This window comes from Anolis carolinensis, unplaced genomic scaffold, assembly GCF_035594765.1.
Source record: "Anolis carolinensis isolate JA03-04 unplaced genomic scaffold, rAnoCar3.1.pri scaffold_8, whole genome shotgun sequence".
Classification (NCBI taxonomy): Eukaryota; Metazoa; Chordata; class Lepidosauria; order Squamata; family Dactyloidae; genus Anolis; species Anolis carolinensis.
In genome coordinates this window covers 28,255,594-28,282,687 of record NW_026943819.1, presented here as the reverse complement: position 1 = coordinate 28,282,687, position 27,094 = coordinate 28,255,594, and the positions used below count along the sequence as shown (strand labels likewise).

Here is a 27,094-nt window from a genome sequence, read left to right as displayed (position 1 = left end):
CGAAGAGATTAATATGCACATATACATGGCAAACATTCAATGCCATTAGATATACAACATATAGACAGACACAGAGGCAATTTAAAATTTTTCTAGCTTCCAGCTTCACGAGGGTCTGCTCGATTCCGGTCACAGGGAGAGCTGCCGCTTCACCGTCTATTTGTGACACCGAGTCCTTGATGGTGGTACTTTCTCATTCCTTTCTGCACACTGCTGGCAGTTTTATGGCGTTGTAAATTACTTGAATTAGCCTCCCCATATAAAGCAGTACCTAGAATTTTCTATTCAACAGATGCAACTGTTTTTCGAGTTGCTTAGGTCAACAGCGAGCTAGGCTATTAATGGTCGGGAGCTCAATCCAACCCAGGCTTCAATCCCATGACTTCTTGGTCAGTAGTGATTTATTGCAGCTGGCTACTGCCCAGCCCAGTTTGGAACAATTAAACTGCATTATATGAATCTACACCAGTAGTTGCCAACCTTTTTTTTAAACCAGGTACGACTTTGCCCAGGGACCACTTTCCAACATTAGTACCAAAAAAGGTTACGAATCAGTTTTTGGACAACTTTAGATTCGATTTATTTATTTGGGGTGCTGATTCAGGAAATTGCATTGGATAGACCACATTAGCTCTAGTTTCTGAAACAGAACATAATGCCATCCAGTAATTGCCATCTGCTCACCCACAGAAAACCATATTTAATAATCTAGAACTGATGTGGTCTAGCCAATGCAATTTTCTGAATCAGCACCCCAAAGAACCCCAAGAAAAGGCCCGGGCTGTGGTGCAGGCTGGAGAGCAAGCCAGCTGCAACCAGCTGCAATGAATCACTCTGACCAGGAGGTTATGAGTTCGAGGCCCGCTCGGAGCCTATGTTTGTCTGTCTTTGTTCTATGTTAAAAGGCATTGAATGTTTGCCTATATGTGTAATGTGATCCGCCCTGAGTCCCCTTCGGGGTGAGAAGGGTGGAATATAAATGCTGTAAATAAATAAATAAAATAACAATGAAGATACCACGATATATTTTTTTTTAGTTGGGCTGTGTTATTATCCAGAACCTCTGGTCTACACTGACCAAATAGTGCAGTTTGGAACTGCATTATATGGCAGTGTAGATCTACCATCGTTGACATGGAATCCATCTGCTGCTACTTTCTCTCTGTGTGAATCATTGCCAGAAAAGAAGTTGTTTTTTCAGACCCCAATCATCTTCCTAAGGAATTTCGGGAGAGATGGTTTAATCTGATGAGAAAAAGCAAGGCGATGGCTGCCCCTCAGGTAACTGCTTCAAAATCAGGTCCTCTCCAAAGTTTTTAGGTCAGAGATAATTGGGAACCCATGGCGCCATGCTCTAAAATATGCTTAAATATGCTGGAACTATCTGAGCTAAATGCCAATTATGAGACCCCCATCAGCTTCCTGGAATACATTGTATTAATAACACAATTAAGCATGTATTACTTTAAAAAAAAACTACGGAAGTCAATCACACGGCAGCACAAGCCTGGGAAGTGACTGTTTAGCAAACGAATGGCTATTTAATTAGCGCACCCCTCCCAAGCATGGTCTAAAACATGGCATTCTTTTATTTTATTCTCCATTGCAACCTAATTATAATACTAGTTTGAGTTACTCCAGCCTTGTTTCCCCCACTTTGGCAGTAACTCAAGCTTACGGACAGCTGTGAAAAGACTTTAAAACCCTACTTTGTGCCCTTTTTAGCTTCGTAGTCCAGCTGCAAACAGTTGGATGCAGCACATCTTCCCATGACCAACTTCTTCTCTGGCATCTGTTGTGGGTAAATTTCAATGTTGGGTATCCTTTGCTATTTTACTGTTGCCATAGAAGGATTCCTACACTCATAATTGGCCTCAACCCAGTGGAAAGATATTGGCTATCAACTGGATTAGTGATCTGCATATTTGCATCTGCATATGACTTCTTTGTCTGATCCATGCTAGATCATGCTTGGTGATTTGTTTCATGAATACAGTATGCCCCCAGTACGAAAAGACTGATATCTATGGTTTGATTTAACCAACAACATGATATTACTTCAATACGGTTCACTATTATCCATAGTTTTGTGCATCAACTCAAAGTTTGGGAACACGTCTCCGGCAGATACTGGGCCTTACTGAACAACTACAGTAGAATCTCACTTATCCAACATAAATGGGCTGGCAGAATGTTGGATAAGCAAATATGTTAAGGAAAAGCCTATTAAACATCAAATTAGGTTATGATTTTACAAATTAAGCACCAAAGCATCATGTTATACAACAAATTTGACAGAAAAAGTAGTTCAATACGCAGTAATGCTATGTAGTAATTACTGTATTTACGAATTTAGCACCAAAATATCATGATGTATTGAAAACATTGACTACAAAAATGTGTTGGATAATCCAGAAAGTTGGATAAGTGAGACTCTACTGTATAATATTGTATTCCATTACAATATTATTATCAATATTATAGTAGAGTAGATCAATAGGTACCACTCCGGCGGGAAGATAATGACACTCCATGCAGTCTTGCTGGTCACTTAACCTTGGAGGTGTCTATGGACAATGCCGGCTCTTCGACTCAGAAATGGAGATGAGCACCAAACCCCAGAGTCGGACACGACTGGACTTGATGTCAGGGGAAAACCTTTACCTTTACCTACTATGGAGTTATGGGAGCTGTAGTGAGGCACTGGAAAAGAAGGCTAAAGGCCTTGTTAAACTACAACTCCTAGGATTCCATAACATTAAACTGGAGCAGTTCAATACTCAGTAATGCTATGTAGTAATTACTGTATTTACGAATTTAGCACCAAAATATCACGATGTATTGAAAACATTGACTACAAAAATGCGTTGGATAATCCAGAACGTTGGATAAGCGAGTGTTGGATAAGTGAGACTCTACTGTAACTATATTCCCTGCAATTTTTTTTTTACATATCACGGATCGAGGTATAGGGTGGCTACCTGGCAAGGAAGCCCCTGGTTGGGTTGCTGTAGATTTTCTGGGCTGTATGGCCATGTTCCAGAAGCATTCTCTCCTGACGTTTCACCCACATCTATGGCAGGCATCCTCAGAGGTTTCCAACACATTTCCCCAGCCAAGCTTTGAAGCCACAAGGCCATTCAATGCTAATCAAGCTGGCAAATTGCAGTTTCACAGCCTGGCTGCTCCTGCCTGGGGGACTCCTTTGTTGGGGGGTGTTAACTGGCCCTGTTTGTTTCTTGCCTAGAATTCCCGTTTTCTGAATGTTGTTCTTTATTTACTATCCTGATTTTAGAGTTTTTTTAAAAAATATTAGTAGCCAGATTTTGTCCTTACTGTTGAAATCATCCACATGCTCGTGGATTTCTGTGGCTTTTCTGTGTAGTTTGGCATGGCGGTTGTTAGAGTTGTCCAGCATTTTTGTGTTCTCTAATAATATCCTGTGTCCAGGTTGATTCATCAAGGGCTCTGGAAAGGATTCCCCCCAGGCAGGAGGCAGCCAGGCTTTGAAGCTGCAAAGCTATTTGATGCTAATCAAGGTGGCCAATTGCAACATTCACACTTGCCTCAGACAAGAGTTTTTTCTCCCACCTTGGACATTATTCCACAGATATATCAACCCCACTTGCCTAGTTTCCAATATACTTCACAATCTTTGAGGGTGTCTGCCATAGATGTGGGTGAAACGTCAGGAGAGAATGCTTCTGGAACATGGCTGTACAGCCTGGAAAACTCGCAGCAACCCAGTGATTCTGATCATGAAGGCCTTCGAAAGCCCTTGGTTGTCCCTTGTCCTGTTCTTCTTTGGAGAATTGAATAAATCCAGCAGGTTTGATCAGAACCCGCTATCGTTTTTATGTCAATCCAATTAGGAGAGATGGGAAGAATCTTCTCTGGTAGAAACTTTATGGATCGTTCCTCAAATCCTCGCTACTCAGGCTCAACATAAAGGAAAGGCATTAATAATTCCAGGATTTATGTATTACTTGAATGGCTTCAGACAAACACATCAAAATATGCACCGATGTGATTTGTAAGAGCAAGCAAAAATCAAAAAGCCAATACGAAAGCAAACAAAAACAAGCCAGCACAAAGATGTTTTTGTCAATACAATAAATGGATCCATGCAAAGCACAGGCCTGGAAGAGTGCACAAAATACAGTAGAGTCTCACTTATCCAAGCTAAATGGGCTGGCAGAAGCTTGGATAAGCGAATAACTTGGATAATAAGGAGGGATTAAGGAAAAGCCTATTAAACATCAAATTAGGTTATGATTTTACAAATTAAGCACCAAAACTTCATGTTATGCAACAAATTTGACAGAAAAAGTAGTTCAATACGCAATAATGTTATGTTGTAATTACTGTATTTACGAATTTAGCACCAAAATATCATGATGTATTGAAAACATTGACTACAAAAATGGCTTGGATTATCCAGAGGCTTGGATAAGCGAGGCTTGGATTAGTGAGACTCTACTGTATATTCAAAGATGTGTTGTCGAAGGCTTTCATGGCTGGAATCACAGGGTTGTTGTGTGTTTTCCAGGCCGTGTTCCAGAAGCATTCTCTCCTGATTTTTCACCCAAATCTACGGCAGGCATCCTTAGAGATTGTGAAGTATATGGAGAAACTAAACAAGGAAGTTTCCAAAGTATCTGGGGTTTATTTTGGAATGCAACTCCCAAAAGCCTTCATTGGCTAATGGATACTGGGAGAGGCAGTACGGAAGATATTGTGCCATTATTTCTCCGCTCCCCTGTGGTGTGACTAATAGCAGCCATGTGTGTATGTGTTGCTGCTTCAGCCAAATGCTTTGCGCTCCACAGCTGCCTCAAAGTATTTTTGCAAAATGTTTAGGGAGCTGGTCATGGATTGTCTGCATCAGGTATGGCTCGGCCTCCGGCCAAACTTTTCTTGCCCGGCTGCTGTGAGGATCAAGTCGGATAATCCCATATATCCTGTCCTAAGATCCTTGAAGTCAGGGGAGGACAGAAATGTGACGGATAAATATTTGTAAACAGAGAGGGCCAAGACAGTGGGATGCCGGGCAGAGAAATGCAGCGGGGCATCACATGGCAATAACGCTTATACACTAAGACATTTATTATTTATTATTATTTATTATTTATTTGAGGCCCTGGTGGCACAGTGTGTTAAAGCGCTGAGCTGCTGAACTTGCAGACCAAAAGGTCACAGGTTCGAATTCGGGGAGCGGAATGAGCACCCAGTATTAGCTCCAGCTTCTGCCAACATAGCAGTTCGAAACCTTGCAAATGTGAGTAGATCAATAGGTACCGCTCTGGCGGGAAGGTAACGGCACTCCATGTAGTCATGCTGGCCACATGACCTTGGAGGTGTCGGGGTGAGCTCCCACTGTTAGCCCCAGCTTCTGCCAATCTAGCAGTTCAAAAACATTCAAATGTGAGTAGATCAATAGGTACCGCTCTGGTGGGAAGGTAATGGAGCTCCATGCAGTCATGCTGGCCACATGACCTTGGAGGTGTCGGGGTGAGCTCCCACTGTTAGCCCCAGCTTCTGCCAATCTAGCAGTTCAAAAACATTCAAATGTGAGTAGATCAATAGGTACCGCTCTGGTGGGAAGGTAATGGAGCTCCATGCAGTCATGCTGGCCACATGACCTTGGAGGTGTCGGGGCAAGCTCCCGCTGTTAGCCCCAGCTTCCGCCAACCTAGCAGTTTGAAAACATGCAAATGTGAGTAGATCAATAGGTACCGCTCTGGCGGGAAGGTAAGTAAGCAAGTAAGTAAAAGTTTATTTGTATACCGCCCTCTCTCCCGAAAGGGACTCAGGGCGGTTTCCAATATAAAATCAGCATAAAACGTTATACAATAAAACACTGAAAACACTATAAAACGCTATAAGAATTAAAAACAAAAACAAAACATAACAATTGACTAAAACAATCACATAAACAGAAGGAATATAATCACTCAAAGGTAAAAGTGCTCCATGCAGTCATACTGGCCACATGACCTTGGAGGTGTCGGGGTGAGCTCCCGTTGTTAGCCCCAACTTCTGCCAATCTAGCAGTTCAAAAACATGCCAATGTGAGTAGATCAATAGGTACCGCTCCGGCGGGAAAGTAATGGAGCTCCATGCAGTCATGCTGGCCACATGATCTTGGGGGTGTCAGGGTGAGCTCCCACTGTTAGCCCCAGCTTCTGCCAACCTAGCAGTTCAAAAACATTCAAATGTGAGTAGATCAATAGGTGGAAGGTAACGGTGCTCCATGCAGTCATGCCAGTGGCCACATGACCTTGGAGGTGTCTACGGACAACGCCGGCTCTTCGGCTTAGAAATGGAGATGAGCACCAACCCCCAGAGTCGGCTGAGAGGGAAAAGGAAGGGGCCTGAGGCTGTTAGGAATGGTGGGAGTTGAAGTCCAAAACACCTGGAGAACCCAAGTTAGTAAAACCAGGCCTGGTCCATCTGGAAGCTCTTGGTGATGGGTGATCCATTCAGGTTGACAGGTATGAAGCTTTGCAATTTTCTCCGCAGGGAAGTCCAGATAAACAGACTGGCGATGGTCAGGGGGGAGAAAGAGGGGCTGGAAGATAAGGTGGATTGGGGAGATAAAAGAGGGGCAGCTGGAGCCAATCACTCACCAGAACTGTCCCCGGAGAGAAGGCAGAGGAAGGGATTAACCCTCAAGCGACTCAGCCCACCCTGAAGAAGTGTCCAGGGACGAGATCGGGGAAAGATGGATTACTGATTGAAGGTTCTCTTGGAGACCTCTATTTACATGTCATGGAGGAAGTCTATTGGAAATCAACTAACTGTCCTGTTCCACAAAGTATCGAAGATCCCATGCCACTACAATCTTATCTATTTATCTATTTATCTATATGATGATGATGATTATTATTATTATTATTATTATTTTATTATGACACAGCAAAAAAGATAGATATGCTGGATTTCGTATCACAAAACCACAAGTCGAACACTTCCCAAGTGTCTAGGACTGTGTGATGTATTTTCGGATGATGCGCGCAGATCCCAGTAGGGTGGCCTTTTGCAGTTGGCAGATCGTAATTTTGTCAATGTCTATTGTTTCCAAATGCCGGCTGAGACCCAGTGTGCCCATCACCACTGGGACCACCTGCACTGGTTTCTGCCAGAGTCTTTGAAGTTCAATCTTGAGGTCTTGATAGTGGCTGAATTTTTCCTGTTGTTTTTCGTCAATGCGACTGTCACCTGGGATGGCTACAACAATGATCCAAACCTTTTTCTTTTCCACAACGGTGATGTCTGGTGTGTTGTGTTCCAGAACTTTGTCAGTCTGGATTCGGAAGTCCCACAGTATCTTTGCGTACTCATTTTCCAATACTTTTGCAGGTTTGTGATCCCACCAGTTCTTTACTGCTGGGAAGTGGTACTTGAGGCATAAGTTCCAATGAATCATTTGGGCCACATAGTTGTGCCTCTGTTTGTAGTCTGTCTGTGCAATTTTCTTACAGCAGCTGAGGATATGATCAATGGTTTCGTCAGCTTTCTTGCACAGTCTGCATTTTGGGTCATCAGCTGATTTTTCGATCTTGGCCTGAATTGCCTTTGTTCTTATGGCTTCCTTCTGGGCTGCAAGGGTCAGGCCTTCTGTCTCCTTCTTCAGGGTCCCATTCGTGAGCCAGAGCCAGGTCTTCTATTATTATTATTATTATTATTATTATTATTATTATTATTATTATTAATTGCCTTTGTTCTAATGGCTTGCTCCTGGGCTGCAAGGGTCAGGCCTTCTGTCTCCTTCTTCAGGGTCCCATTCGTGAGCCAGAGCCAGGTCTTCTATTATTATTATTATTATTATTATTATTATTATTATTATTATTATTATTATTAATTGCCTTTGTTCTAATGGCTTGCTCCTTGGCTGCAAGGGTCTGGCCTTCTGTCTCCTTCTTCAGGGTCCCATTTGTGAGCCAGAGCCAGGTCTTCTCCTTGTCAGCTTTTCCTTCAATTTTGTCAAGGAACTTTCCATGCAATGTTTTGTTGTGCCAGCTGTCAGCGCTAGTTTGCAGTGCAGTTTTCTTGTACTGATTTTTTTGTCTGCTGTGCTTTGAGGAGTTTCTGATTTTTGACTTTTGAAATGTGGTCCTGGAGAAGAATAGTGTAGACATAAAGGCAACCAATGGGCCCAAGACTAAAACAAACCTGAGATCTCTCTAGAAGCCAAGATGACTAAACTGGGACTGCCATATTTTGGAGATGAGGTTACATATTAGAAGACTACTGCATTATAAGGGGATTTATTCACTCAAGGAAACCATGGTTTGGAGTTTGCAAGACTTTGGCAAGGCCTTGAGAACAGGGTGACTTGGAGGTCTCCCATTCATAGGAAACCATAAATCAAAGTCGACTGAAGGAAAGTGAGCAGCCACATACTGAATACCAAATGTGCATTGCTGACAATTTCAGTGCGCAATGGGCAGAGGTAATGTGTAAGGGGATGGTGCATTCGCATTCTGCCCTATGTCCATTAATGTGTTGTCTCATCCACAGTAGTCCTATATGCGCAACCATTACTGATTGGCTGCTACGTACACTCCATAAAATCCTAACCATTTGATGTAACATTCGATGGGCAATGGTAATAAGGGGTGACGCATTCGCATTCTGCCCTATGTCTTTTAATGTGTTGTCACATGAGCAGTAGTCCTATATGCGCAACCATTATGGATTGGCCGCTACGTACACTCCATACAATCCCAGCTATTTGCTGTAACTTTTACATCAGGCAGTTTTGTCCTCAACTGGTCAGCACTCTTGTTCCATCCTGTCATCTCCCATCATGCGTCCGGTTTTTGGAGCACTATTTTTGTGGTTCCTTGATGTTAGAACGAGAAGAACGTGTCGTTCCTCTGTCCCTGAGTGTCACTGAAGCCTTTCTGAAAAATGATGGCACAGAGATGGAGAGAGAGAGAGAGAGAGAGAGAGAGAAGGAGGAGGGAGAGTCTCTGTCGACTCCCTCTATTCGGGTCAAGCTCCCTCCCTCCTTCCATCCCAGCTGCTGTTTGGACACCGGCCAAGCCGCCTGCCTCTGCGGAGAACAGAGGCCTCCGAAAGAAACCTTGATGGAAGGAAACGAGTTGGAAATTCACATTGAAGGATGCCTCACTCTTTTCCCCAAATGAGCAAGGCGAGGGAGGAGGGTGCTGGTGGTGCCAGGCTGTGCTTCCAAATTGCAAGGGAGGGATGGCTCTGAGTCTGGGGACCTAGAGATTTGTCTCCGGAAGCTTAGTGATCACATGCAATAACTGTAAGCTAAAATATGAAGGTTCCAATTACAGGGAAAATATTCCAGGAAGAACCTCCTGCCTGTAAGGAAAGCTGCTCAACAGTGGAACTCACTGCCTCAGAGTCCAATGGAGGCTCCTTCTTTGGAAGTCTTTAAGCAGAGGCTGGATGGCCCTCTGTCAGGGGTGCTTTGTTTGTGGTTTTCTTGAATAATAATAATAATAATAATAATAATAATAATAATAATAATAATAATAATAATCTGGCAAAAACCAGTGCAGGTGGTCCCGGTGGTGATTGGCACATTGGGTGCCGTGCCAAAAGATCTCAACTGGCAATTGGAAACAATAGACATTGACAAAATTACGATCTGTCAACTCCAAAAGGCCACCAGACTGGGATCTGCAGGCATCATCCGAAAATACATCACACAGTCCTAGACACTTGGGAAGTGTTCTGGTGGCCCGATTTTGCTATCTTTTATCAATAAACTGGAAAAACCAAGTCTGCTGTGGTGGGGTGTGTGTTAAGAGCAAGGTGAACCAGTGCTGAGGTGCAACAAATAGATCCCATCGGTCCAATGGCTCTACTCTAATTGGGACTACCAATCGGATGAGGATTTTGGTGTGCAAATGTGCCATGGTCTGCGGTTGTGTTGCAGCTGGTGCTGTCATTTGTGTGTCGTGGATGCAGCCCCTGTTCCCCCGCTCCCAGACCCACCTCTCTTCTGTGGGAATGTCAGATGTGCACCTGTTCCTTGTTCGTTCCAGGGAAACCCAAGCTCCGAGGGGACCCGCTCCACCTCCCTGCAGCTTTGGCAGCGTGGCCGAGAACCCGTGTTATGGCTTTATCCATCATCGCTCAGCGGCAGAGAGAGACAAGCCTGGGAAACGACAAGGAGCAATTCCCGGGGGGTGTTGCAGTGAGCCCATGCACCAGGCGGATAGGCGCATGCTCCACTCAATCTCTCTCTTTCTGTGCTTTCCAGTCCTGAGACCAATCTGTGCGTCTTTGTTCTCCATTTGCATTGGCGAGCCTTATTGAACCAGCTGTTCGGAACCTATTAAAGGGGAGGGGGATGTCAATTTGAAACATTCTCCCACTCACGGCCTTGTCAAAAGCCGAAATTCCACTTGTCTCAAAATCCCGTGGCCAAGATCCTACATTGGCATTGCCAGCATATGATTAAAAGTGACACAGCTCTTGTATTAAATGGCAACATCGCACAACCAGATGCCCAAATATGCATGGTCAAAGGCATGCACACAACCACATGGGCCATGACATTTGCATTTCACTGCACCTTAAACAGCCTTAAACTAAATGCACAAATTTTGCATTGAACAAGAAATATCCAACCATGTGGGAGAGCATAAGCACCTTATGCTACGTCCCCACCAGATTCTACAGCAGATTCTCATCCTTTCTAATGCCACGACCCCTTAATCCAGTTCCTCATGTTGTGCTGATCCCCCAACCATAACATTATTTTTGTTGATACTTTATCACTATAATTTTGCTACCGTTATGAATTGTAATGTAAATATCTGATATGCAGGATGTACTTTCATTCACTGGACCAAATTTGGCACAAATACCCAATACGCCCAAATTTGAATCCTAGTGTGTGTGTGTGTGTGTTGGGGGGGGGGGGGTGATTTTGTCATTTGGGAGTTGTAGTTTCTGGCATTAATAGTTCACCTACAATCAAAGAGCATTCTGAACTTCACCAACGATGGAATTGAACCAAACTTGGCACACAGAACTCCCATGACCAACAGAAAATACTGAAAGGGTTTGGTGGGCATTGACTTTTAAGTTTGGGAGTTGTAGTTCACCTACATTCAGAGAGCACTGTGGACTCCAAACAATGATGGATCTGGACCAAACTTGGCACCAATACGCAATATGCCCAAATGTGAACACAGGTGGAGTTTCGGGATAATAGACCTTGGCATTTGGGAAATGTAGTTGCTGGGATTTATAGTTCACCTAAAATCAAAGAGCCCCTTGAACCCCACCAAAAATAGAATGGGATTATTAATAATTAATAATAATAATAATAATAATAATAATAATAATAATAATGACACAGCAAACAAGATAGATATGCTGGATTTCGTATCACAAAACCACAAGTCGAACACTTCCCAAGTGTCTAGGACTGTGTGATGTATTTTCGGATGATGCGTGCAGATCCCAGTAGGGTGGCCTTTTGCAATTGGCAGATCGTGATTTTGTCAATGTCTATTGTTTCCAAATGCCGGCTGAGATCTTTTGGCACGGCACCCAATGTGCCGATCACCACCAGGACCACCTGCACTGGTTTCTGCCAGAGTCTTTGAAGTTCAATCTTGAGGTCCTGAGAGCGGCTGAGTTTTTCTTGTTTTTCGTCAATGCGACTGTCACCTGGGATGGCGACATCAATGATCCAAACCTTTTCCTTTTCCACAACTGTGATGTCTGGTGTGTTGTGTTCCAGAACTTTGTCAGTCTGGATTCGGAAGTCCCACAGTATCTTTGCGTGCTCATTTTCCAAGACTTTTGCAGGTTTGTGGTTCCACCAGTTCTTTGCTGCTGGGAGGTGGTACGTGAGGCATAAGTTCCAATGAATCATTTGGTTCATCATCATCATCATCATCTTTATCATCATCATTATATGTTAACGAATAGGGCATTCTCTGTTGGAAATCCAAATCTGGAACTTCTTGTGCTCAACTCGAAAATATCAAAAAAGGCTACCTGACCTAAGAAAAAAAAATCCATAATCTTGTACTTCCAGAGTTGATCTTTCAAGCAGATTTGGGGTCACATCTGTCTGTCCGGACACTTCCCCCTCCTCTCTGCTGCCACTGTCCATCTCTCTCCCCTTCCCACCAAAGGCAACCTCGATGGACAAGACCTCAGCTGGCGCTCGGAAGGACCCATCCCTGCTTCTGCCACTGGCATGGGAACTGAGTGACACGTCCCCATGATCCACAGTGACAGAAGGAGCCCAGAATTACGTCCTGGTGGAAGTGGGGCTCGGCAAGGAGATTTGCCACCCCTGCAACACTTTCCGCATCAATAAGTGGGAAGGGAAACATTGTGTAGATGCATTCTAATCATTCCGGATTTTTCAATGAAAAGTCTAGCGAGATTTAAAGAAGTGAAACTGCAGAAATGTCTTGGTCAGACACCTCAGACTCTAACAAGCCAAGCCCATGGAGCATGTCTTAATACCTTCCTAATGCCCATCATAAATACGTTGGTGTGCCAGTGTTCTTATGAGACTTTGACCATGGTCAGTGTATTTTATATATATATATATATATATATATATATATATATATATATATATATATATACACACACATACATACACACACACATACACATACACATACACACACACACAGTACAGTCTCACTTATCCAACACTCACTTATCCAACGTTCTGGATTATCCAATGCATTTTTGTAGTCAATGTTTTCAATACATCATGATATTTTGGTGCTAAATTCGTAAATACAGTAATTACTACATAGCATTAATGTGTAATGAACTACTTTTTCTGTAGAATTTGTTGTGTAACATGTTTTCGTGCTTAATTTGTAAAATCATAACCTATTTTGATGTTTAATAGGCTTTTTCTTAATCTCTCCTTATTATCCAACATATTCACTTATCCAACGTTCTGATGGCCCGTTTATGTTGGATAAATGAGACTCTACTGTGTGTGTGTGTGTGTGTGTGTGTGTGTGTATGTGTATATATATATATATATATATATATATTATATATATATATATATATATATATATATATATATATATATATATATATGCGCCAAGTTCAAGGGTGGAATAAATATGATCCATGACTCACATTTCTTCCTCCCACTCCCAATTTTTCAGCCCTGTCGGAAACTAGGCAAGTGAGGTTTATATATCTGTGATGTCCAGGGTGGGAGAAGGAACTCCTGTCTGTTGGACAAGGCAGGAAGCAGCCAGGCTTTCAAGCTGCAAGGCCATTCAGTGCTAAGCAAGGTGGCCAATTGCTACACTTGCCACAAACAGAGTCTGCCTGTCATAGATCTGCGAGAAACGTCAGGAGAGAATGCTTCTGGAACATGGCCAGACACCCTGGAAAACTCACAGCAACCCGGTGATTCCAGTCATGAAAACCTTTGACAACACTATTTATTCTCACAGTTTGAATGATTTGGAGCCCTCAATAGCGCAGTTGGTTTAACCGCTGAGATGCTGAACTTGCTGACCGTAAAGGTAGGAGGTTCGAATCTGGAGAGCGGGGTGAGCACCTGCTGTTAGCCCCAGCTTCTGCCAACCTAGCAGTTCGGAAACATGCAAATGTGAGTAGATCAATAGGTACTGCTCCAGCGGAACGGTAACGGCGCTCCATGCAGTCATGCCAGTGGCCACATGACCTTGGAGGTGTCTATGGACAACGCCGGCTCTTTGGCTTAGAAATGGAGATGAGCACCAACCCCTAGAGTTGGACACGACTGGACTTAGTGTCAGAGGAAAACTTTCACCTTACTAATAGTTGTGTGCTTGCATTTGTGTATTTATGCCCTTTTTGGCTTCCCAACGAGATAGAAAAAGCAACGTCCATGTTAGCCTCTTTGTTTTAAAACTCTTTATTTATAAAAAAGTACATTTCTTTCCACAGTTGAACCACTATTTCTCTTTCTCTTTTTTTAAAATCTGATTTTTTATACAAGTCAGGGAAGAAGGTGAAACCGCTGCTTCTTCCAAATGAAAAAAAAAAAGAAAATATTCCCCGATACACCCCAAACATAAAAACAACAACGGCAACAACAAAAAAAAAATAATTTTTTTTTTAGGGGGAGTTATTACAAAGAATGGGAAGGAAACAAAAACCGAAATAAAACGGGAGGAAAAATCATAAAGCAATTTCAGTCCATTACATTATGCATCATAATCTTTCTTTCCCTCTCACACGCGCGGTCTCTCTCATTTCTTTCCTTTTTTTTCTTTTTACAAAAAAAGCACTTACAACACAGATTACAAAAAAAAAGTAGTAGATCTGCTGGATTTTTCCTCTCTCCTTTTTAAATTATTTCTCTTATGTCACAATGATCAATACAGCAAGGGCTGGGGCGGATGAGCGAGGAAGAAAAGGGAGCGGATACAGTCATTGGAGCCGAGGAAATACCGTCTTGGATGGAGGAAAAGAATCAAGGAACGATCCAGGTTTTAATCTAATGTGCATCCAAACCCCACGGATCCCTATTTACAGCGGATGAGTATCTGGCCCTACGGAGCCATGACGTATACATTCCCCGTCGAGAGAAGAACCCAAGGAACGTTTGCACAAACAAAAGACCAATTGGGTTGCTGTGAGATTTTGGGGCTGTATGTTTTTAATAAGGAAAAAAACAAACAAATTTGGAGAGCCTGCCGCAGTTTGCTTTTGCCTGAGCCAACTGGGAAGGCCAAGATTTCGCTGAGGATGTCAACATAAGGAGTCTACCTGCCCTCCGTTATGTAGGGACAAGCAACAGAGTGGGGTAAAAATGGCAAAAGTTTCCAATGAGGAAAAACACACAAATTTGGAGAGACTGCAGCAGTTTGCTTTTGCCTGAGCCAACTGGGAAGGCCAAGATTTCGCTGAGGATGTCAACATAAGGAATCTTCCTGCCCTCCGTTATGTAGGGACAAGCAACAGAGTGGGGTCAAAATGGCAAAAGTTTCCAATAAGGAAAAACACACAAATTTGGAGAGCCAGCAGCAGTTTGCTTTTGCCTGAGCCAACTGGGAAGGCCAAGATTTCGCTGAGGATGTCAACATAAGGAGTCTACCTGCCCTCCGTTATGTAGGGACAAGCAACAGAGTGGGGTCAAAATGGCAAAAGTTTCCAATAAAGAAAAACACACAAATTTGGAGAGACTGCCGCAGTTTGCTTTTGCCTGAGCCAACTGGGAAGGCCAAGATTTCGCTGAGGATGTCAACATAAGGAATCTTCCTGCCTTCCGTTATGTAGGGACGAGCAACAGAGTGGGGTCAAAATGGCAAAAGTTTCCAATAAGAAAAAATACACAAATTTGGAGAGACTGCAGCAGTTTGCTTTTGCTTTGCTTCCTTGGCTGTAGAATTAATGACGTTTGACACCACTTGAACTGAGGATGACTGCCATAGATGTGGGTGAAACGTCAGGAGAGAATGCTCCTGGAACATGGCCATACAGCCCGGAAAACTCATAGCAACCCATGAAAGCCTTTGACAACACAAAAGACCCTTTTCTATATTTTAGCACCACAGAAAACAAACTGCGCCCTTGTATTAACACAGGAAATAATGCACGTCCTTGCCTTTCAAATATGGGGCACATTAAATCAAGATGTTTGCAGTTTGGTCCGTCGCAATTGGAAAGCAAGTGGATCCTTCCAGGCCAGAAGGTCCAATATGTCCTACCTGGTCCTTCTGGCTTGGAGAGGTCAACAATAATATAGTCTTCTTCAGTATCTATTCCAAGGGTGAGTCTACACTATAGAATGACTGCAGTTTGAGCCCACTTTGACTACCAAAATCCCAGGGATTGAATCAAGACGTTTGCATTTTGGTCCATTGCAATTGGAAAGCAAGTGGGTCCTTCCAGGCCAGAAGGTCCAATATGTCCTACCTGGTCCTTCTGGCTTGGAAAGGTCAACAATAATATAGTCCACCAATATTCTTCTTCAGCATCTATTCCAAGGGTGCGTCTACACTTTAGATTGACTGCAGTTCGAGCCCACTTTGACTATTATTTATTTTATTTACAGTATTTATATTCATTATAGCATGGTTCAATGCTATGGAATCTCGGGTGATGTCGTTTTGCAAGACACTGGCGCCTCACCAAACTGCAACTCCGAGGATTGAGTTCAAAGTGCCGTCAAACTGCATTCGTTCCACAGTGTAGATGCCCCTCAAGGCATCTCAAACAGTAGGGCTTCAATGTGACCATGCTTTCCCACCCTTTTGTCTCTGTCCCCCAGTGATGTGGTTTTTTCACATCCATACTATTTTTCCAAACTATTTTTCCAGCATAATTTTAGCCCATCTCTATGTTCTCATGTTTGAGCTTCGTACCACCGATTGACTTGGGAGTCCCCAGTGGCTCAGTGGGTTAAAGCCTTTGACTTGAAGGCTAAGTTGCTGACCTGAAGGCTGTCGGGGAGAGTGCGGATGAGCTCCCTCTATCAGCTCCAGCTCCATGTGGGGACACGAGAGAAACCTCCCACAAGGATGGTAAAAATGTCAAAAACATGTCCGCTGGGCAACAGGGCAATGTCCCCTGGGCAACATCCTTGCAGACGGCCAATTCTCACACCAGAAGCAAATTGAAGTCACTCCTGACATGAAAAAAACCCCGATTGACTTAACAACGACCTGGTTAACGTCACGGAATTGTCTTATGATGACTTGAAGTTTAGTTTTTAATTATCAAGAAGAAAGAACAACAAGCTTTTTCAACCTCTGATGATGCCTGCCATAGATGTGGGCAAAACGTCAGGAGAGAATGCTTCTGGAACATGGCCATACACCCTGGAAAATGCAACCTAGGTCTCTTGGGGATCCTGTCCAAAGGGAAACTTTTCCCCAAAACTATCTGCCTCCATCGTCCCTGGTGAGATTCCCAACTGTTGCCTTTCTGAAAAGGAAACTGCTGGCTTTCCGACTTTCTCTCCTCATAAGCAGGCTGAATAAAAATGATTCAACAGGAGGAGAGGAACGGAAATCGGTCTCGTAATTAAATAAAAGAAAATGAAATGGCTCCGGCAAATTGCGACGGGTAAATCCCAGGCATAAATCCCATCAGGAAAACACCTGCTGTGTTTTGTTTCAAGCGGATTTGGTTTGTTGTGGCACAGGATGCTGTTGCGTTGGCCTGGAATTGTGGGTTGGGGACCTAGACAAAGAGCGGTCTTATTGCCAACCCCACATCTATGGGGCTGATGGCACCTTCTGACTTTTCAGAGAGATAAAGGAGCCCAAAAAACAAGGTCATCAGTGCTGTACCTTGGAAACATTATTGGGTTGGATGAGATCTTGCAGAAACCAAAGCCAAGGATACTAAATGGAGCCTCTGTGGCAAAGGGCAATATACCTTGAATACCAGAAAATAGGGATAAATAATTTATATATAACTTTAATTGCATTTTCATCTAGCCTTTCTCCCAATATAGGATTCAACTTGGTTCAACTTCTTGCTAGCAGCATCTTGCTGGCCCACAAAATGGATTTGATATGTTGAAATCCTAGAATATTTTAGCCACAAACATTCCTCTCTATACTGATTTACCTTTAACTTCCTTGCGTTTGAAGACAAGGCTTCACCTTCCCCAAAAGCTGAGCATGCAAATCTTTCCATTTTGCTGTCTCTGGTCAAAGAGATTTGAGAGGGTTTTTGTAGAATTGCAAACCGCTGCAAAACCGTTTGGCATTTAGAGAGCTTGGGAGATAATACACCTGCATTTATTTGACTAACGTTCCCTCCGCCTGGAAGATTTGGGTCCAACAAAATGATAATTTCCCGAAGACGTCTTGTTAGGGAAAAAGCTAGAGTTGGAAGGGAGATGTCACTCTAAACATTCAACGTCTTCAGCCTTAAACCTCATTAGTTTCTAAGCCTGATTTTGAATTGTGACCAATTTTTGAGAAATGCAAAATCTAGGATAGGTTTGGAGAAGATGGATGTGCCTTGGCATTCTGAGTTATATAGCTGTGTGGAAGGGCCTTGAATCTATACTTGAATCTAATCTGTATTATATAGACAGTGTGGAAGAGGCCTAAGTTGTTAGGACACGAAGTGGGCGAGGCCTAAAGGGGGCGGGGCCTATCCTTCTGACCGGTAGCCAGGGGGAAAACGGCTCTTCCTCCTCCTCTGTAATTTGGACTTTTTTCTAGGTTTTTTGATTGAAAGACATAGATTGGATGGACTATATCTTTTGTGGCCAAATTTGGTGTGATTTGGTTCAGTGGTTTTGTTGTTTACTCCAAGGAAGAAATGCACATAACATATATATTATTTTATGATTATTACTATTACAGAAGAGTCTCACTTATCCAACATTCTGGATTATCCAACGCATTTTTGTTGTCAATGTTTTCAATACACCATGATATTTTGGTGCTAAATTCATAAATAGAGTCATTACTACATAGCATTACTGCGTATTGAACTACCTTTTCTGTCAAATTTGTTGTATAACATGATGTTTTGGTGCTTAATTTGTAAAATCTTTACCTAATTTGATGTTTAATAGGCTTTTCCTTAGTCCCTCCTTATTATCCAACATATTCACTTATCCAACATTCTGCCGGCCAGTTTATGTTGGATAAGTGAGACTCTACTGTATTTTGGTGTTTATTTAAAATCCACAAAACAGCGGTCTTCTGATGGTCTGATGAGATCATCTAGATGGCCTTTGAGGGTCCCTTTCCTTATCTATGGTTTTATGAAATTGTCTAGATGGCTTTTGGAGGTCACTTTCCTTGCATATGGTCTTATGAAACCATCTAGATGGTATTTGAGGGTCCTTATCTATGGTCTTCTGGTGACTTGATGAGATCATCTAGATGGCCTTTGAGGGTCTCTTTCCTTACCTATCGTTTTGAGATTGTCTAGATGCCCTTTGGGGACCCCTTTCCTTACCTATGGTCTCATGAGACCATCTAGATGGTCTTTGAAGGTCTCTTTGCTTAGCTACAGCCTTATGAGACCATCTAGATGGCTTCTAGAGGTCACTTTCCTTACCTATGGTTTTATGATGTTGTCGCGGTAATTGGAGCTTGCGTGTTCCAATGATTGTCTAGATGACCTTTGCGGGCCCCTTTTCTTACCTATGGTCTTATGAAACCATCTAGGTGGCATTTGAGGGTCCCTTACCTTACCAATGGTCTTACGAGGCCATCTAGATGGTCTTTGGAGGTCTCTTTCCTTACCTATGGTCTTATGAAACCATCTAGATGGCCTTTGAAGGTTCCTTTCCTTACTGATGGTCTTATGAGACCATCTAGATGGTCTTTGGAGGTCTCTTTCCTTACCGATGGTCTTTTGAGATTGTCTAGATCAGGGGTCCCCAAACTAAGACTCATGGGCCGGATGCGGCTCTCCAAAGTCATTGACCTGGCCTCTGTCCTAAACGTTAGACTTAGGGTTGACCTAGGTCTGAAATGACTTGAAGACACACAACAACAATCCTATTATTTTTTTTTTTTACTATTTCCTCATAGTCCGGCTCCCCAACAGTCTGAGGGACTGTGAATCAGCCCTCCACTTAAAAAGTTTGAGGACCCTTGGTGTAGACACACCCCATATCTAGCTCTGAGAAAGAAGAACTTCAGACACAATGCTTCCGAGCCCTACAACGGCGTTGGTTGCGTCCGTTGCATCCCAGTCCCACTCAGACAAAAGCCTTGATCCACACACACACACACACACACACACACACACATATCTCTACATGGCTTCCGCAGGCATCTCATTTCACACTATAGATTAACTGTGAATCATTTAGCCTTGCTAATTAGGGTCCCGCGAGGGTCTTACATTCAATTCAGGCCCTCTGAATCCGTGCCAAATTTTCTACAGAGATTATCAATGCTGCAGAACGGAACCACAACAACGCGGCACCGGAGCCTTCATGCCCAGCAAGGGCTCACAAGCCTCCTTGGCGCGTGCAGAATTTTCTCTCCGGAAGTAGGGAAGGAAAACAAAATATTCAAAAAAAAATTGTGTTTTTCAAATGTTAGGAACTGCCAAGGAGAATCCTGGACTGATGGGAATTTTCACAGCTCAGGTCTTGCTCTCGACCAATTTCACACTATTTTCCCCTTGCGTGGATAACAGCTAATAGGAACATTTCTGATAATATTTCTCTGCAGAAACTCTATGTGGAAAATGCTGTCCTCTGTGTTGAAAATGCTGTATGTAGCTGGGGATTTTGTTCTGAAAAATTCTCCCATAGAGCTTTGAATGCAAAAACAAACCCCAACTCAACATTTTTGGCAGAATCCACAATACAGTAGAGTCTCACTTAGCCAACATTTGCTTATCCAACGTTCTGGATTATCCAACACAGCCTGCCTTTTAGTAGTCAATGTTTTGAATACATTGTGATGTTTTGGTGCTACATTTGTGAATACAGTAATTACTACATAGCATTACTATCTATTGAACTACTTTTTATGTCAAATTAGTTGTTAAACATGATGTTTTGGTGCTTAATTTGTTAAATCATAACCTAATTTGATGTTTAATAGGCTTTTCCTTAATCCCACCTTATTAGCCAACATATTCGCTTATCCAACAATCTGCCGGCCCATTTATGTTGGATAAGTGAGACTCTACTGTATGTCTAAGCACCAGATGCTAGAGAAAATGGATTGTTGCCTTAATTTTCCCCATTGTATCTTTAGAAGACCACAATAGAGGTTATGAACCTGGACAGACTTGTCCACCTTGGGTTGCAAAACGTTGCTATCCTACAAATTCCCTCCTCGTTGGAAAACTTACTTTGGAACTACGATTCCTGAAATAGATGGTAACTATGACTTTTGGGGAAGTTTCTAAGATGATATCATCTCAAAGAGTAACATTTGCTAGTGTTGTTCACTAGCTACGTTGGCTGCGGACAACTGAGATTCAATTCCATCAGGAAACTGAAGGTAAAAAACAAAGGAGCAGAGATGGCATTTCAGTGTGATTTCCCCAAGGCACATCTCAGGGGCAGGAGACAAAAAAAAATACTATATCCTCATAATAGTTTTGAATTTTTTCCTTCACTTCCAAATATTCTAGTATTCTAGCATTAAGAAATAAGAGTTTGGGCATCCCAAGGAAAGAGATGGGCGAAGTGATCAGGGTAATGTGAACACGGTAAATGGAAACGTTTTAGGTGGGAATCATTTCAAAAATATTAGTACCGTATATACTTGAATATAAGCCGAGTTTTTCGGCCCCTTTTTAAGGCTGAAAAAGCCCCCTTCAGCTTATACTCGGGTGAGGGTCCTGGTGGGAAGGCGTGGGATTAAAAGAAGGGCTTCTATCATTATTATTTTGTCATATTTACTTTTATTATTTTATTTCATTTATTATTTATTATTGGAAGGATATGTAAGCCCATTTACACTGAAGGTTAGAATAATTATTTAATCAGAGTTGGACAGTCTTATCTTAAATTACAGTTTTACGAAAATATTAAAAACATTTAACCTACTGATGTCTCAATTAATGTAATTTTATTGGTATCTACTTTTATTTTTGAAATTTACCGGTAGCTGTTGCATTTCCCACCCTCGGTTTATACTCGAGTCAATAAGTTTTCCTGTTTTTTTGAGGTAAAATTAGGTGCCTCGGCTTATATATGGGTCAGCTTATACTTGAGTATATATAGTAATTTGGGAACTGATGGAACGTGTCATTATGGGGAAGGGGGTTTGTATGGGGGACAATACCCTATTTTGCCCATTTCCTCTGTTTCTTCTTATGTTCCTATAGCTCCGTATAGTCAAACCTACGAAACAAAGTAGTTTATCACCTTCATTCCAGTCTAACCAAAGGCAAAAGAACCCCAGGAGTTTGCAGTCTATGTGTGCAAGCACTGAGGATTCCCTAGCATCCTTTTCCCAGCTGAACTACATTTCCCAGCACTCTCTGCAGAGAGCGGGAATGATGGCTACCATCTGCCAAGTCGATGCCCTGAGCGACGCTTTGCAGATGCAGCCTTCTCTTTCGCGGCAACCTTGGCCAAACTGTTCCCTGCCTTGAAGCGACCGAGGACATGGCAGCTTTATTTAGATCAGAGCTGGGGTTTTGTGAGTGTGTTGTGCATTTTCCTTGGCTGATTTTCCAAGGTGCCAGCTGCTCTGTTGGGACGTTCTAGGCCACCCTGTCAACAGAACTGGCTGTCTCAAGGAATATTTAACATTATGGGTATGCCATAGCAGCAAACGCCAGCCATTGATTTCTCAGGAGGGAGTGGAGAGAGAAGCAAACTAGACTATAACAATTCAATACTTATGGATACTGAATGCCTGGGATCAAGCTTGGCGTTTTTGTGATTATTTTCCCTGCAAAAATTGTATCTCCTGGCCTCAACAGGAGAAAGGAATGGTGCAAACTTATACTAACAAACGTGAAGTTTTTCTGCGATTGCACACCTTTCAAGTTGTTTCCAATCCATGGCCACCCTCAACAGGTTTTCTGGCAAGGTTTGTTCAGGGGACAATTGGGGGTGCCTTTGCTGAGAGAGACAGAGCCCTCAGTGGCTCAGCGGGTTAAACCGCCGAGCTTGTGAACTTGCTGACTGAAAGGTCGGCGGTTCAAATTTGGAGAGCGGGGTGAGCTTCTGCTGTTAGCCCCAGCTTCTGCCAACCTAGCAGTTCAAAAACACGCAGGCATTAAAAGAGCTCTCCAAGGTGCTGAATCTATCCAGAAGACACTGCTTTCAGCACCTTGGAGAGCTCATCTGGGATATAGGTCAGCAAGTTGGGACAAAATACATTCTATTTTCATCTATGTATACAAATAATAAAAATAATAATAAAACATGCAAATATGAGTAGATCAATAGGTACCACTCCAGTGGGAAGATAAGGGCTCTACATGCAGTCATGCCAGCGGCCACATGACCTTGGAGGTGTCTACGGACAATGCCGGCTCTTCAGCTTAGAAATGGAGATGAGGACCAACCCCCAGAGTCGGACATGACTAGACTTAATATCAGGGGAAAACCTTTACCTTGGCGAGAGTGTGTGGTTTGCCCAGTGGATTTCCATGGTCAAGTGAGTATTTGGACCCTATTCTTCAGCACCATTATTATCATCATTATATTATCTCAGGATTGCCTGCTAGGACCCAACTCCACATCTGTGGAGATTCATTTTGGCAGGAATGCACACAAATGAGATTCTGCCTTCCTGGATCCATATATGGAACTAAGGGTGGAGAGCCCCGTAGCAACTACACTTGCTAAAAAGTTGCTGTCAGTAAGTAAGCCTTAGGAGAGAGAATTGAGAATTGAGCCTTAGAATGGAGAAAATTGGGGAAAATCTACGCAGTAGTGCTAAGGAGAAGAAAGTATGATCTTTTGGGGAAATACAAATGGCTGGAAAGGGACTTGAAGCCTGGATTGCAACCAATGGTTCTCAATCAGTGACATGAAAGCATATTATGATGATGCCCAAAGCCAGCATGGTGTAGTAGTTTTGGCATAGGACTCTACAGTTTTGGAGATCAGGTTTCAAATCCCCATTTATTCATGGAAACCCACAGAGTCTAGTCACAAAAGAAGGCGAAGTCGAATCCCTTCTGAACAAACCTTGCCAAGAAAACCTTGCGATAAGGTCACCATATGTCAGAAATGACTTGGAAGGCATACAAGACACAGGATGAGACCCATTTTTATTTCTCTTTAGCAAGAAGAAAATAAGCATGTTCAAGAGGTGGGTGGATCTAGTGGAGCGTCTTGTGATTACTTCCAAATGGAAGAGGAGTCTTTCAAGCAGAAGGTCTCTCAGGTTATGTGTTGCCTCTTCTGTCTGGAGATGTTCTGTCTGGGACTAAACCTGGGGTCTCCTGAAGGCCAAGTATGCGCTTGGACATTGAGGTCAGGTTTTGCTTCCAAGACAAGTGCAGATAAAGGCAGCAGGATTGAACAAGTTGCTGCAGCACAAGAGCAGAGGAGGCAAATCACCCAAATGCCACTGGAATTACAGTAGAGTATAATACGGACGCTCGGATAACCGGAACACGGATAACCGGAACTCTACTGTATCTCTGATATGTGCCTTGATAAGCACTGTGGTCAGGACCTTGGGGGGAAGGTCCATAAGGCACCGGTTCTGTGTACACTGCTAAGGATGCAAGTCTGCTGAACTCTATGGAGAGACTTCATGGCAGGGAATGGAGACACAGTACGACTGATCCATAAGGCAAAAATCCCACGTTTGCTTAGGAGACACCGGCAGAAAAGCGTTTCTGAACTGGACCAGACCCAGAAAGTGGATAAAAAGGGGGTCCAAAATCATGCAGACAAAACCATTCTCCCACAGCTTAAGCTACACATGCAGGTCCTCTGCTTTGTTTCTGTAGCACTGACAGCAGCATGGAAACAACATGCTTCTGTTGCAAAGTGTTTGTGCATTCAAGCTCTCTTCCTGGCAGATCTGCTATGGCCCTAATGATGCCAACGTTGGTCATTTCTGTGGATTCCTGGGCAAAGGACAGGGAAATGCCAGGTAATCCAACTGGTTTAACAAGCAGCACGTGAAGCCATGGCTTGGCCACTGAGTCAGTGTCTCTGTTTCCCTACAATATCCAAGCAAGAGACACTGAAGGGAAGGGACATGTCACCACCACCAGCTCTATTCACCAAACCATAGTCCTGATGGCAGGAGGTGGGCTACTAGTAGTAGATGTGGTGGAATCAGGAGGAAATTGGGCCTACAAGGGTGAAATATGGCAGGAGGTGGACTACTAGTAGATGTGGTGGAACCAGGAGAAAATTGGGCCTACAAGGGTGAGAGATTGCAGGAGGTGGGCTACTACTAGTAGATGTGGTGGAACCAGGAGGAAATTGGGCCTACAAGGGTGAAGGATAGCCATCTTGACTTGATTTGCATCTATCTAGAATAAAGTTTGGGAACTTATTCTAACCCAAGGGTTGCATTCAATTTTAGATATGTTCTCAGCGCCTACCTTCCATGGTTGGACACAACCAAAGGTTCCAGAATGTCAACATATTTTAGCCCAAAGCTCTTTGATCTTAAGGGAAACAACCTTGTAGTAGTAGTGATAATAATAACAACAATAAATCTTTATTCGTATTTTCTCCCTAAATGGGACCCAAAGACCTTATAAAATCTGAGATGGCACCAAATGGCACTATTGAGAGTGGACTTTTCCGGGGTCACTTCGGACCCTAAAACTTGCCAGATTTGGCCTAAGGGCCTGAAATTAAAATCACAGAATCCTATAGTTGAAAGAGATCACCCATTTCCCCAACCCTGATCTATCTCTACACAGGGAGGAAGGGGACGGAGGAATGCAAACAATGGCAAGCAAGCTGGAATGAAAATGTAAACAAAGGTCTACCAAAGTTGTCATGCGGTGAACTTCCCCTTTCCCATTGGAAATAAGAGCTGAAAAGCAAAACAAACCCAAAGGAGACAGAACATCGAAGGAGGAGAATGGCTACTTGCCCTCCTTGGATCTCATGCACCTTCCTGTTTGACTTTCACGTGTGCTCTCTTGACGATGAAGTCATTCATTATGCAGTTTGTTAAGGTTGGGTTTGTTTCCTCCTCCTCCTCCTCTTCGGTTTTCTTGTGCGAGGCAGACGGATTTGGTGCCGTGAGAAGAGGCATGAGAAGCCCCCGAGGAAAATGCAGACATGGATAGGGATCTTGCCGTGAAACCTCCTGCCTCCTTTCCGTGCCTTTGTGCTTTCTGTCTCTGCGGCACGGCGCACAACCCCGGCCCTCCCGCAACACACGCAACGCCCACCCTCCAAAGTCCGGTTTGCCGTGTCTTTGGTTCCCTTCCCTCGAACAATGTTAAGACAACATACAAATTCCAGTGTTATTTTCTTTTGTGGGAATGGGGAGAGGTGACAGGCAAAGGCTGACGAGAGACACCTTAAGACACAAACAGGAGGGGATTTGTTCTGGGAGGGATGGAGCTGGTAATACTATACAAGGACAGGGAGTCGTAATTAAAGGAAAGAGTATTAACACCAAAGCCACTGATCAACACAAACAACACTATTGGGAGGGGAGGCATCCTCTCTGGGGGAACCAAAGTGGGGAGGGAGGGGTGGGGACCCCACTCTCTCCGATGCAAAGCCCCCCAAAAGAAAACTGGATGAGCCAAAGGTCCAGTCCCTCCCACCTCGGCTTGGCTTGGTTGTCTTCTGGACAAGCAGTAGTTCTTGTAGCAAAGTATTTGCACGCTACGGCCCTTCCCCAGAGGTCCTGGGCTGTTGAAGGCGTGCTGGTTGTGCGTGCATGGGCTCGTGTGTGGTTTGCGTGGTTGCCGCAGGGCCGCCATGCGTTGTCAGCCCTTAGCCCTGGGGCTGGGAGGCAGCACGTGGCAGGTGGAGGAGGAGGAACAGGAGGAGAAGGGGGGCAAAAGAGAGAAGAGGGGCGGCGGAACAGGTTACACATACCACTCTTTTTTGGAAATGAAAGATCCGTCGTTCTGAGAGACCATGTTATCGGCAATGTCCAGCTGCTCGGGGTCGTACTGGAAGCCGAGTGTCCTCTCGTCGTAGGCGTCGGAGCGGGCCTCGCCCTCATCGACGGTGAAGTAAGGCCTCTTGGAGTCGTCGTCGTACTTGTTGGGGCCTGCTCCCACCTTGCGGTCTCCTCCTCCTCCTCCGGCAGCGTCCTCTTCCTCATCCTCGTAGCTGTTGCCCCCCAGCGGGCCGGCTTTCTTCTCGTCGTCCGAGTCGTCGGGGTACTGGAAGTTCTGGGCCATGGGCGGGTGCTGCTGCGGGATGCCGGCCTTACTGTACCCGTTGCCGTAGACGTGCTTCTTGGTGCTGTAGTCGCCCTTGAAGGTGTGGCGCCGGTGCCGGAGCACCACCAGGAGCACCACGGCCACCACCACGACCAAGGCGACGCCGCCCACCACGCCCCCAATCACAGCGGTAGGGATGGTCGACTGCGCCACGGATGTGCCCGGTGGAGACGGGGTGTAGGGGAATTCTGGGTAGGAAAAGACAGATGGAAGGGGGAACAAGCGTCAGTCTGTGAGGAGCTGCGGCATCATGCGTCAAGACTTTAAAACAAACAAACAAAACAAAAATCCGGAGGGCGGATGAGGA

The 27,094-nt window shown here is 43.8% G+C and overlaps 1 protein-coding gene across 8 annotated transcripts in view; it reads right to left on the bottom strand.

Annotated features, from left to right (window-relative positions):
- Positions 1-27,094, bottom strand: part of nectin1 (nectin cell adhesion molecule 1) — a 258,697-nt gene that overhangs the window by 55,873 nt on the left and 175,730 nt on the right. For 2 of the 8 annotated variants that reach the window (XM_008113738.3, XM_003222797.4), the window contains one exon: positions 13,882-26,975. The exons of 5 other annotated variants lie outside the window; for them this stretch is intronic. In XM_008113738.3, coding sequence (XP_008111945.1) covers positions 26,425-26,975 — 551 coding nt within the window. In that variant the 3' untranslated portion in view covers positions 13,882-26,424. Of the gene's footprint in view, positions 1-13,881; positions 26,976-27,094 lie in introns of those variants that run through there. One more of the 8 variants, XR_010000433.1, reaches the window with a different exon arrangement.